The following is a 12,428-nucleotide window of genomic DNA, read 5'->3' as shown; positions in this document are numbered from 1 at the left end:
ATATTCACGCACATTTTTTTCCCCCCGGAAACCACTAACAATTTAAAGCTCCTGACCTCTTTAGTGTCTCAAAGCATTCTGCTTTTTCTCTTCTGTATGGCTCATTCTGCTTTTACAGCGAATTCAAAACCATGCCAGATCTGTGGCCGGCTAAACTGAAATCTGCAAATATACGGTACAGCATCTTCAGAGTCCGGGGAGTGGGCGGGGCCCAGACATGAAAAAGTGCCCGGGGCCCAGGGTACCCTTAATCCACCCCTGCTCACCACACTCACAACTCGAAGCTAACAAAGAAAGCGCTCTTTGCCGGGGGCCAATGACATGAAATACCATGAAATTTACCATGCAATTCCACAGAAACTGGCAGGATTTCCGCTGCGGAAAAACCGTACCATTTTCTGTGTTTTTTTACTGCAGAAAATGGTGCGTATTTTGCTGTGATTCTCTCAATGTTGGGAGATGGTGACATCCCCTCTGAAAAACGCAGCAATTCAGTCCGCTTTCCACAGCAGGAATTTACATGCTGCAGCACGAAAAATCCGCACAGCAGGTCAATTTCTTTTCTGGTCGTAAATTTTACGCTGCGTGTGGATGAGATTTGTTAAATCTCACCCACTTTGCAGGTACTGTATTCTGCTGCATATTTTTTGTCCGCAATTCCGGACACAGCAATTCTGCTACATGTGGACAAGAACTAATACTCAAAATGAATTCAGCAGATGAAATATCCTCTTTAAGGCCAAAGTCACATGAACGAGTGCAAACTCGGACGGGAAAAACGTCTGTTTTTCACTCCGACTTGCACCCGTGCGGGTCCCGTTTTCACGGATCCCCATAGACTTGAGTCTATCGAGGGATCCGTGAAAACTGAAGAAAATAGGACATGTTCTATGTTTCAACTAACCCTTCACACAGTCCGTTGAAAAAACGACCGTGTGAACGGCCCCATTTAAGTACATGCGTCCCTGTGTTGTTTTAACATGTTTTATGCGTGTGAATATGCCATAAATGCAGTATATATTACAGATTTTAGCACACCCCATATTCTGTTCAATAAACCTTATCTTCTTTCTCCTGGAAAACCCCTTCAATTGCCTCTTTGTTTTGTATATGATTTATTGCATAAGATAATTTTCAGGATCTGTGGTTGACTTCTAACTTTTTATTTCTTGATGCAATGTACGGAGTGATATGCCAAGTAGTAGAGAACAAAAACCTGCTGGAATAAGTAATAGCATGCAACAGGCAATCATCAAGCATTCAGAATACTTAGCCTCACATATAGGATACTTTCCATAGTTTAGCTTCAGGCAGTCACAACCTACTGTAGTTCTTCTTATTTTATAATTCTGCGCACCATACTTCCTTATATACTTCATCCAACCTGACAGGAAATATGCCGCCTTTGCTGAACGTAGCAAATGCTAATTCATAAAGTGAACTTCATCTACATTTAGTGCATGTCCCTTAGTGTTCCCATGCTCCATTTTCATTCTCTGTCTCCATGACCTGTTGTTTTTTTGTTTTGATTTTCAACTAGTTCAAAACTGTTGTACCCTGCTAATCTGCCCTGTGCCTTGCCAGGCAGGCATATAAATTAATCAGACTGTCACCACGGGGCCCCCCATGCCCGGTGGCACAGCTAGCAGCTGCTATGGCTGCTACAGCGGTAGCGACGCCGCATTCAATAGTATCTGTGAACAAGAAAGCAAAATATGGGCACCACATATAATGTGTAACGGGTGCTGCAGAAAGTGCAATGGATGATGAGACTACGACAAGATAATGAAGCACAATCAGATAACCCAATGCAAATAGTACAACAATGAAAAGCTGTTATTAATCAAAAAAATAGCACACAAGCTGAAAACAATGAAAACCATATAAACATGAGCCCATGTCAAAGCAGGGCAAAACTACAGCCTCATCATATGACTCAAATAGGACAAAAAATCTGCAAGTATAGTAATAATAGCAAAGCGGACACCTACTCCAAAAATCCTTAGGACGCAGATACTATTGAACGCTATTGCAGAGCAGGGAGGTAGCTCCCTTCTCTGCCATTTACTAGGCTGCAGGCCACGTTCGGGATCCCTGCGCAGGCCGGCGTGATGACATCAATGGATCAGGCCGGCCTACGCAAGGATCCCATCATCGTTGAATTGCTCCATTTGTCGAGGGAACGGAGCCAAGGTGAGTATGACGTTTTTTTTGTTTTTTTTTGTTTGTGGCTGGCATGGTGCTATCTACAGGAGGGGAGGTCGTTATATGGCGCTATCTACAGGAGGGGAGGTCGTTATATGGCGCTATCTACAGGAGGGGGGTCATTATATGGCGCTATCTATGGGGGGGGCTGTATAGCGCTATCTACAGGAAGGGGGCTGTATCACGCTATCAACAGGAGGGGGGCTGTATGGCACTATCTGCAGAGTGAGCTGTATGACGCTATCTACAAAGGGGCTGTATGGCGCTATCTACAGGGGAGCAGTATGGCGCTATCTACAGGGGGCTGTATGGCGCTATCTAAAGGGAAGGCTGTATGGCGCTATCTACGGGGGGCTGTATGGCATCATCTACAGGAGGGGGGGTCGTTATATGGTGCTATCTATGGGGGGGCTGTAGGGGAGGGGCTGTATGGCGCTATGTACAGGAGGGGGCTGTATGGCGCTATCTACAGGGGGAGCTGTATGGCGCCCTCTACAGAGGGGCTGTATAGCGCTATCTACAGGGGGCTGTATGGCGCTATCTACAGGGGGGCCATATGGCGCTATCTATGGGGGGGCTATATGGTGCTATCTACAGGGGGGCTGTATGGCGCTATGTACAGGGAGGGCTGTATGGTACTATCTACAGGGGGCTGTATGGCACTATCTACTGGGGGAGCTGTATGGCACTATCTACTGGGGGAGCTGTATGGCACTATCTACAGGGGGTTTTATCGCAATTTCTACTAGGGGGGCTGTAAGGCACTAACTACACTACCGTTCAAAAGTTTAGGGTCACTTAGAAATGTCCTTATTTTTGAAAGAAAAGCACCGTTTTTTTCAATGAAGATAACATTAAATTAATCAGAAATACACTCTATACATTGTTAATGTGCTAAATGACTATTCTAGCTGCAAACGTCTGGTTTTTAATGCAATATCTACATAGATGTATAGAGGCCCATTTCCAGCAACCATCACTCCAGTGTTCTAATGGTACATTGTGTTTGCTAACTGTGTAAGAAAAGGCTAATGGATGATTAGAAAACACTTGAAAACCCTTGTGCAATTATGTTAGCACTGCTGTAAACAGTTTTGCTGTTTAGAGGAGCTATAAAACTGACCTTCCTTTGAGCTAGTTGAGAATCTGGAGCATTACATTTGTGAGTTCGATTAAACTCTCAAAATGGCTAGAAAAAGAGAGCTTTCATGTGAAACTTGACAGTCTATTCTTGTTCTTAGAAATTAAGGCTATTCCATGCGAGAAATTGCCAAGAAACTGAAGATTTCCTACAACGGTGTGTACTTCTCCCTTCAGAGGACAGCACACACAGGCTCTAACCAGAGTAGAAAGAGAAGTGGGAGGCCCCGCTGCACAACTGAGCAACAAGACAAGTACATTAGAGTCTCTAGTTTGAGAAATAGACGCATCACAGGTCCTCAACTGGCAGCTTCATTAAATAGTACCCGCAAAACGCCAGTGTCAACGTCTACAGTGAAGAGGCGACTCCGGGATGCTGGCCTTCAGGGCAGAGTGGTAAAAGAAAAAGCCATATCTGAGACTGGCTAATAAAAGGAAAAGATTAATATGGGCAAAAGCACACAGACATTGGACAGAGGAAGATTGGAAAAAAGTGTTATGGACAGACGAATCGAAGTTTGAGGTGTTTGGATCACACAGAAGAACATTTGTGAGACGCAGAACAACTGTAAAGATGTTGGTAGAGTGCCTGACGCCATCTTTCTAGCATGGTGGAGGTAATGTGATGGTCTGGGGTTGCTTTGGTGCTGGTAAAGTGGGAGATTTGTACAAGGTAAAAGGGATTTTGAATAAGGAAGGCTATCACTCCATTTTGCAACGCCATGCCATACCCTGTGGACAGCACTTGATTGGAGCCAATTTCATCCTACAACAGGACAATGACCCAAAGCACACCTCCAAATTATGCAAGAACTATTTAGGGAAGAAGCAGGCAGCTGGTATTCTATCTGTAATGGAGTGGCCAGCGCAGTCACCAGATCTCAACCCCATAGAGCTGTTGTGGGAGCAGCTTGACCGTATGGTACGCAAGAAGTGGCCATCAAGCCAATCCAACTTGTGGGAGGGGCTTCTGGAAGCATGGGGTGAAATTTCTCCCGATTACCTCAGCAAATTAACAGCTAGAATGCCAAAGGTCTGCAATGCTGTAATTGCTGCAAATGGAGCATTCTTTGACGAAAGCAAAGTTTGAAGGAGAAAATTATTATTTCAAATAAAAATCATTATTTCTAACCTTGTCAATGTCTTGACTATATTTTCTAGTCATTTTGCAACTCATTTGATAAATATAAGTGTGAGTTTTCATGGAAAACACAAAATTGTCTGGGTGACCCCACACTTTTGAACGGTAGTGTACATGGGGGAGGTGGGGGCGCTATCTACAAGTGGGGCGTGACACTGCCTACAGGGGGGGCTGTAAAGCACTGTCTACAGGGGGAGCTGTAAAGCACTGTCTACAGGGGGGCTGTATAGCACTGTCTACAGGGGGCTATATGACACAATCTACAAGGGGGCATTAGCTACAGGGGGCACTATCTACAAGGGGGGCTGTGTGTGGTTCCTAGGGGAGGGAGGCCGAGTCAAAAGTTTTCTATGGGGCCCAGTCTATTCTAGTTACGCCCCTGGTTTGAGCAGCTTGAAAACTTTGAGATAAAGGAGTTTTTCCACCATAGATATTAATGGTATGTCACCAGTGAACGTCTACCCACTAGGAACCCCAAATACCACAAGAATGAAGGGGCCACAGTGATAGGGAAAATAAAGAGACTTATTATTATTATCATTATTATTATTATTACTATTATTATATATATATATATATATATATATATATATATATATATATATATATATATATATATAATTTATTTAGCACCAACATATTCTGCAGTACTTTACAATTGCTGAAACTGAAAAACAAGTAAAACGACAAGTAATCAAAACAAATTAACAAACAATGAAACTAAAGTAGAAAGGCCCCTGCCCACAAGAGCTTACAATCTAAGTGGAATTGGAGGAGTGGCACGAGTGACCATACCCGGACACATGTTTCGCCAATGGCTGCATCTGGGGCTGCCATTATATTTGGCTAAAGTGCGGTGTTGACCGTGTACACTTTTGGCAGGGTTGATCTCCTGCTTAGGTTGTTTGCTCTACTATACGCTAAATACTTTATAGTTAGGACCTCATTCACTAGGAACAAGAGGACTTTTAAATTTGCAACATCCACAAAGCTGAGATCGCTGTAAACATTGCAGAAGCGCTCAGTCGGTATACAGTATAGCATCCCCCCGCCCTCTGCCTGTGCAATGTACAGGACACCAATACATTGCACAGGAAGGCTTCCTTTGCTGCAGCTGTGTTACATAGTGACACGGCTGCAGATGAGAAACCGTTTACAGTGCTAAGTACAGCAATAGTTAGAGGGTTAACTAAGTTATTAAATAGAGGTATAAAAGCTATAATCCCTGACATTCCATATGTACACCTTCGAAAGTGATGTTTTTTTATGTTTTTTTTTATAAAAATGTCTATTATTTTTACAAAAAAAGCTCTCTATCCTGTATACCTTTCAAAGGTCTACATAGCCATTAAGGCTATGTTCACATCTGTGTCGCAGATTCGGACTGGTTTACGCCGACAGAAAGCCAACGCAACCTATTAAAGTCAATGGGTTCCGTCGGCAACCGGCGTTCTCCGTTGTGCACAACAGAGGTGTGAACAAAGCCTAAGATGGCAACTGAGGTGATAACTTGCAATATCTCTCGACTCCACTATAAACATTGCATTTTTGATCGTCCTTACAGGCATTTTGTTTCTATGGCATAAGGAGGGTAAAGCTGCTGCCAGAAACTTCTGACTGGATGAAGTTGAACCTGTCTTATACCTACTTCCCCCAACATCCAGTCTGTTGTTTTTATCTGCATTATTATATATGTTTTGTTGTTTTTACATAAAAATCTATGGACTTGTCTCCATTAACAATCCTATTGATTTCAGTACGATTTTCTAATAACAAAAAAGCCATCAGCTGACATCAGCCAGCCCCCGTTGTGTCTTTTTTTTTTGTGTGCATATGTGGTCATGCAGCCTGCTACTATCCTACCCAGTAAATAAAAAATATTTCAAACATTAGTCTGAACAGAGCCATGAATAGTTACTTCATTATTATTTGTAGAATCTTGCCTTTCCGGATGCAAACATGAACTCAATTTACTATTCCTCACTTTAAGGAGCAGTGGGCCATCCAGTGGAATAAGCAAGTTACTGCAGTATCTATCAGAGATATTTGAATATTTCAGAGACAACATTGTCTTGGGCTAGTAAGGTTTGAGTATTAGCATGTAGTGCTTTCATACTGTAATATTTTCCCAACCAAAGCAATGGTCGCACTCCTCTACTAACTGGAAATTCAATTTTAGTGAAAATAACCCCGGACTTCCATTGTAATTATATTGTGTTTATTTCATATTCAAGGCTTCACTAAGCAGTGTAGCAATGTTTCGGACTTATAGTCCTTCATCAGGCTTATTGGGACGTTATGGCTTCCACACAGGGGCAATGTGTCACAATAATGAAGGACTACAAGTCCGAAACATTGCTACACTACTTAGTGGAATCTTGAATATGAAAAAAAATTACAATTTCATTGCAGCAGAAATCTGGAGTTCTGTTCAGTTCTTACATTTCTTTTATATTGTAAGATTTTGTAATATCCCAGCATAACGCATTATATGATTTTCATAGAAATCAATAGGCTGTCTGTGCAATGCTCGGACGTGTTGGTTCCTCCAGATCTTGATACCCGCTCTCTGTTCTGGCTGATAAATGAGGGTCCTGAACAGGGAAACCTCCTCTATTAAGGCCCCCTGCACACGACCATATATTTATTCCGTAATTACGGACCAATTCATTTATATTGGCCATGGACACCTTTCCATATTTTTACAGATGGTTGTCCGTGCTGAAAAAATTATAGAACCTGTCCCGTTCTTGTCCATAATTACAGCATGGACTCTCCCATAGAAGCCTATGGGCGCTTCTGTAAATACGGACGGCTACGGATGTGCATCCGTAAACCGTCCATATTTACGGAAGCGTTGCTATGCAACATGTTTGTAACATTATTTGCAGTCTCCCTCTTTTTTTTTACGGATCCGTATATACGGATCAAATACAGATGCACTACGGACCATATTTGCGGATATCGCTCCGTATATACTGATAAGTTACGGATGACTACCAATCCGTATTTACAGACAGTATTTACGGATAGATGAAAATACGGTCGTGTGCATGGGGCCTAACTCAGAATTCCTTAATAGGGTATTTGAAAGGGGTTTTTCTAAACCAGACAACTTCATAACTTGTAAAATTAAGTAAAAATCACAAAAATATCAGGACGCAGAAATGTTAAAAACATACTGTCGAAAAAACGGAAGCAAAGGTAAATTGTCTAGATTCCATTACTATGCAGCTCAGAGAATTTTATGATCACACTGTCTCTATGACAACACAACAAAAGCTACTGTAATTCCAGGAAACAAAACTACCAACCGTACATAATGGTTAAATAACCAAAAAATAGGAACAAACTTTTTAAGACTTCTGGAAAAATGAGTGCATGAGATTTACTCAGACCCACCGTTCACTTGTGCTTCTTGTCCAGTAAACCAAAAAAGAAAATCGAGATTTCATTTTTAGCCATATTGCCCAGCCCAACTTGAAAATGCACAAAAGTATACCAAACACGTGTTTTTTGTTTTGTTTTAGATGGATCTGTTACAACATATAGAACCCTCCAAAAAATGTAGGTAAAAATGTAAGTTTGCAGTATTTTTTCTTTATTTTTTTAAATAAAATATATACCTGAAGTTTATGGTCCAAACTTGCTTTGTTACTATTTGAATACATTTATTCCTTGAGTTGTGACATTTACCATATACAGTAATATGACACTATTCAGAAAACAACACAGAAAAAAACATTAATGACATTTATTTATTTTTCCTGCAGACAAAGACAAGGTGGGTAATGTCAGACAGGTAATAAATGGGTACATTGTCTTTATTTCACTATCCATTTCTACTAGTAGGCGTTTAGACGTAGGCGTGTGGAGGGAAATGAAAGTGAAAATGCTCAGATCACAGGGCAAGGATGTAAAACGCAGCTTCTTTTCTACAGGGTTTTCATCATTATTCATAACTGCCTACTTTTAAGAAATGGCTCCAGAAAGTCGAAGTGGGGCACTCAAATATTAAAAAAATTCCCCCATAATTCATGATCTCTGTCCCCGTAACAGGGCCAGCAGCAGTTCCCACATAACACAGTCGGCCACAGTGCCTCAAAACAGACTCTGTCAAAGTGACCCCGTGATAGTCAGACACACTTCTCCCAAAACAGAGCCAGCCACAATGCTCCTAATCCCGACAAACTGTCTCCATGACAGTAGCAACAAAACTTTCCTGTTAAAGTGCCCCATAACAGAGCGAGCCAGAGTATCACCATCTCAGAGTCAGCCACGGTGCTTCCATCCAACACCTAACCACAGTGTAAGTCAATGCAGTCTGTCAGGTGCTGTAGAGCGTTGTATTTTCCATTATAAATAGAAGCCATGACACAAGTGTGAACAGAGCCTAAATCTTTTGATGCAGTTATAATTACAATTAATATATTTTGTTTTAATGAATGTCAACATATAAGGACTGTTAAGGCTTAGATACGTCATAAGTCATGATGTATTACATACATAATTGGCATTCAAAGGGTTAAAGTTTTACCTTTAAGTTCTTTATATTACTGTCACTAAGGATCAGGCAACATGCAGCTGCTTTCTCATAAAGGATACAGTACGCTCCACCAGCATCCAGTGCTCCATTAGTAGATATGGCACAGACCGACAGCACAGTCATACCGATGATAAAATAAGAGAGGACAAGCATGCCCACTGCCTCGTACAGACCAGACTGACCCACAACAAACCCTGCAACGAAAATAACATAGAAAATGATTTATCTTCATGAGAGGAGCTGTCATGATGGCTGACTGCATACAACAGTCCCTCTGCTCCTTCAATTTAAACAGTAACTGCACTTTCATCAAACTTTTGATATGTCATAGAGACATCAAAAGTTTGGATTGGTGGGCTGACAAGCTGAAGGCGGCTTACGTAGAACGTCTTCAGCCTAACGAGGTGCCCCGATCATGGCCGAAGGTGCAGGGTATCAGCTGAGCGCTTCTGCACTTTCATTTTAGGGACGGTTGTAGTCTCAGCACTCGGACCCCCACGGATCCAAACTTTTGATATGTCTCTATGACATATCAAAAGTTTGATGAAAGTTCAGTCACTCTAAAGATTACAACCCTGGTAATTAAAACCTGTTTTCTGCTGCGGCGGTCAATATCATTTCTCTGTAGCTGTTCTCCCATATTACCTAAATTTCACCATCTCACAAAGGGATCGACTAGCGTAATATAAGTACATTAGGGTATTGTACGTGTTTGATGTGCAGCGGAACTATTCTACTACGTGGGCGCAGAGCCTGAGGCTGAAATTGATCGTACACCAGACACAACCCATGAACAGGTGTGGTGCTGTTTTTTGAAGAAAGCAGATATTGCTTTCTAATCCTGAACAACCCCTTCAAAGGAGTTTTCCCATATTCAATATTTATCACCTATCCACAGCATAGGTGATAAATATCTGATTGATGCCAGTCCAACCGCTGGGACCCCCACAGATCACGAGTACGGGTTTACGTTGCCATTCCTGGGAGCCCCATATAACTGGAGCAGTACTGCGCTCCATTTAATTCTATGTGGCTGCCGAAGACAGCGCACAGCAGCCTTATGGAAATTAATGGAGCGGTGGTCGAGCATGCGCACTACCGCTCAATTCATGTGGGGCTCCGAGGAACGGCAAGGTAAGCCCATTCTCATGATCGGTGAAGGTCCCAGCGATCGGTGCTCCACCGATCAGATATTCCCCTTACGTCCTACCAGCAGCACAATAATGGGGTATTTCTGCCCCTGTGTACTAGTAGGACAGATTGAATTTTTAATTTAATCAAATTAAACACTTAGAAATTAGAGCCCCCTTCCTACAAAAGGACATCTAGCCCCTCCCACCTTGTGGTTTTTTTTTCTGTCCTGTGGACTTGGACAGATGGTTTGCTCAGTTTATTTGTGTTGCATTATGTTTCTGTTTTCATTTATTATGCTGGACTTCCTAGATTGAACTTGGAGATGTACAAAGGGTGCTTTTTAACCCTATGCAATCAGTGAATCTGCTGCTGCAGTCTGCTATTGAATGTTTTAGTTTGTTGCACTTATGCACCTTAACCTTTTCCTCCCTCTAGGTAAGTCAGCTTCCCTTGGGACGTTCCAAGTGTTGGGGCGGAGACGCCCTGAGTTTTCAGCGTTTCTCAGATAAGCTTTTTCCAGGGAAAATTAGTGTTTGTATCAAGAGGAAGCCTCTTCTTTTATTTTATGACTGCATCCTATTCTTTAAAATATTTTTTGTTTTGAATTAGCTTTGTTTTGGAGGTGCAGTAGGCGAAGCTTCACCTCTCCTTTGCCCCAGTTCACACTATTTAAACTGGACATAGTCCTTCACTGCCTCAATGAGCGCAGCTATCAATTGGTTTTATACTTAAAGAGGCTCTGTCAGCACATTATACGTGGCCTATCTTGTACATGATGTGATCGTCTCTGTAATGTAGATTACAGCAGTGTTTATTATTTAGAAAAATTATCATTTTTGAAGGATTTATGACCTATATTAGCTTTATGCGAATGAGTTTCTTAATGGACAACTGGGCGTGTTTTACTTTTTGGCCAAGTGGGCGCTATGTGCAGCCACATAAACACACTATAACGTTACGGCAGTGTCCTGACAATGAATATACATTACCTCCAGCCAGGACGTGATGTCTATTCAGAATCCTGTGACTTCTGTAGCGTCTCTGTGATATTTACAGCAAGGCAAGCGTAATCTCGCGAGATTACGATGTAACCTGACATTTCAAACGAGATTACTCTTGCCTTGCTGTAAATATCACAGAGACGCTACAGAAGTCACAGGATTCTGAATAGACATCACGTCCTGGCTGGAGGTAATGTATATTAATTGTCAGGACACTGCAGTAAAGTTATAGTGTGTTTATGTTGCTGCATATAGCGACATAGCTATATCGCTATGTGCAGTATAAATGAATGCAGAGAAGTGTATGACGCTGATTGGTCAGCGTCATACACTCCTCTGTACAACGCCCACTTGGCCAAAAAGTAAAACACGCCCAGTTGTTCATTAGCATAAAGCCAATATAGGTCATAACTTCGTCAAAAATAAAAAACACTGCTGTAATCTACATTACAGCGGCGATCACATCATGTACAAGATAGGCCACTTATAATGTGGTGACAGAGCCTCTTTAATTTCTCTGAAATCAGATATGTATTTTTTACTTTCTTGGTAAAATTTCTAATTAATCTATTTCTTAGATGTCTTCAGCAGTTTATGGCGACAGAGGTTGGAACTAAGCTTCTCAGCAGAAGCAGTCGCCTGCCAGGGAAGGAACAATATACTTACAACATATTGGGGCGTGTCTGCGTACAGTCTTAGCTGTGGGTTTTAACAGAAAAACAATGCCCAAATGAAAGCATTGTAGCTGCAGGGATTGTGATATCCCCCTGCCTGTTAGCTATGAACTTTATAAGTGCCAAGATTGTCACCCTTGTGACTTTGCTGGTGAACCATCTCTGCTAAATGAGATGATGTGATTTAAGAACTGTCCAAAAATCCATGCTGAGATGAAAGAATCAGTCTTCCTTCTATCAGGAAAGTTTAAGCGTTGCCATGGGCAATGCCCCCAGTCAAATTATCATGCTAATGGAAATTGTTGAAGTCCATACGCTCAAGGGACCAGTATGTTGACCAGGGTGAAGCTCTAGTCTCCACCTCTCTAGGGCCTAGGGGCTTCAAAGTGGATGAAGATTTTAAAAAAAAGCTATAAAGGCAGAAGTAAAAACATCCTGTGTACAGTCCAGGTTTCCTATGGATAAGGTACACCTAAGCAGTAGGGCCCTCCTCCAAAGCTTTTTATGGCTATCGCCATGATTGTCCAGGCGTACTATTGTACCTGTTGAGGTCAGGTCAAATATTCAAGTGTGCGCTTTGAAGGGCC

General features: G+C 41.9%; 1 protein-coding gene across 1 annotated transcript in view; it reads right to left on the bottom strand.

Annotated features, from left to right (window-relative positions):
* The window catches only part of LOC142760475 (solute carrier family 12 member 9-like), a 64,809-nt gene that overhangs the window by 44,631 nt on the left and 7,750 nt on the right, over window positions 1-12,428 (bottom strand). The window contains exon 2 of the mRNA XM_075863667.1: window positions 9,092-9,226. Within this exon, the coding sequence (XP_075719782.1) occupies window positions 9,092-9,226 (135 nt within the window). The remainder of the gene's footprint in view (window positions 1-9,091; window positions 9,227-12,428) is intronic.

The sequence above is a fragment of the Rhinoderma darwinii genome, chromosome 4 (genome assembly GCF_050947455.1).
Source record: "Rhinoderma darwinii isolate aRhiDar2 chromosome 4, aRhiDar2.hap1, whole genome shotgun sequence".
Classification (NCBI taxonomy): domain Eukaryota; kingdom Metazoa; phylum Chordata; class Amphibia; order Anura; family Rhinodermatidae; genus Rhinoderma; species Rhinoderma darwinii.
Note: the sequence above shows the minus strand (reverse complement) of the source record. Positions and strands in the feature narration are given on the sequence as shown.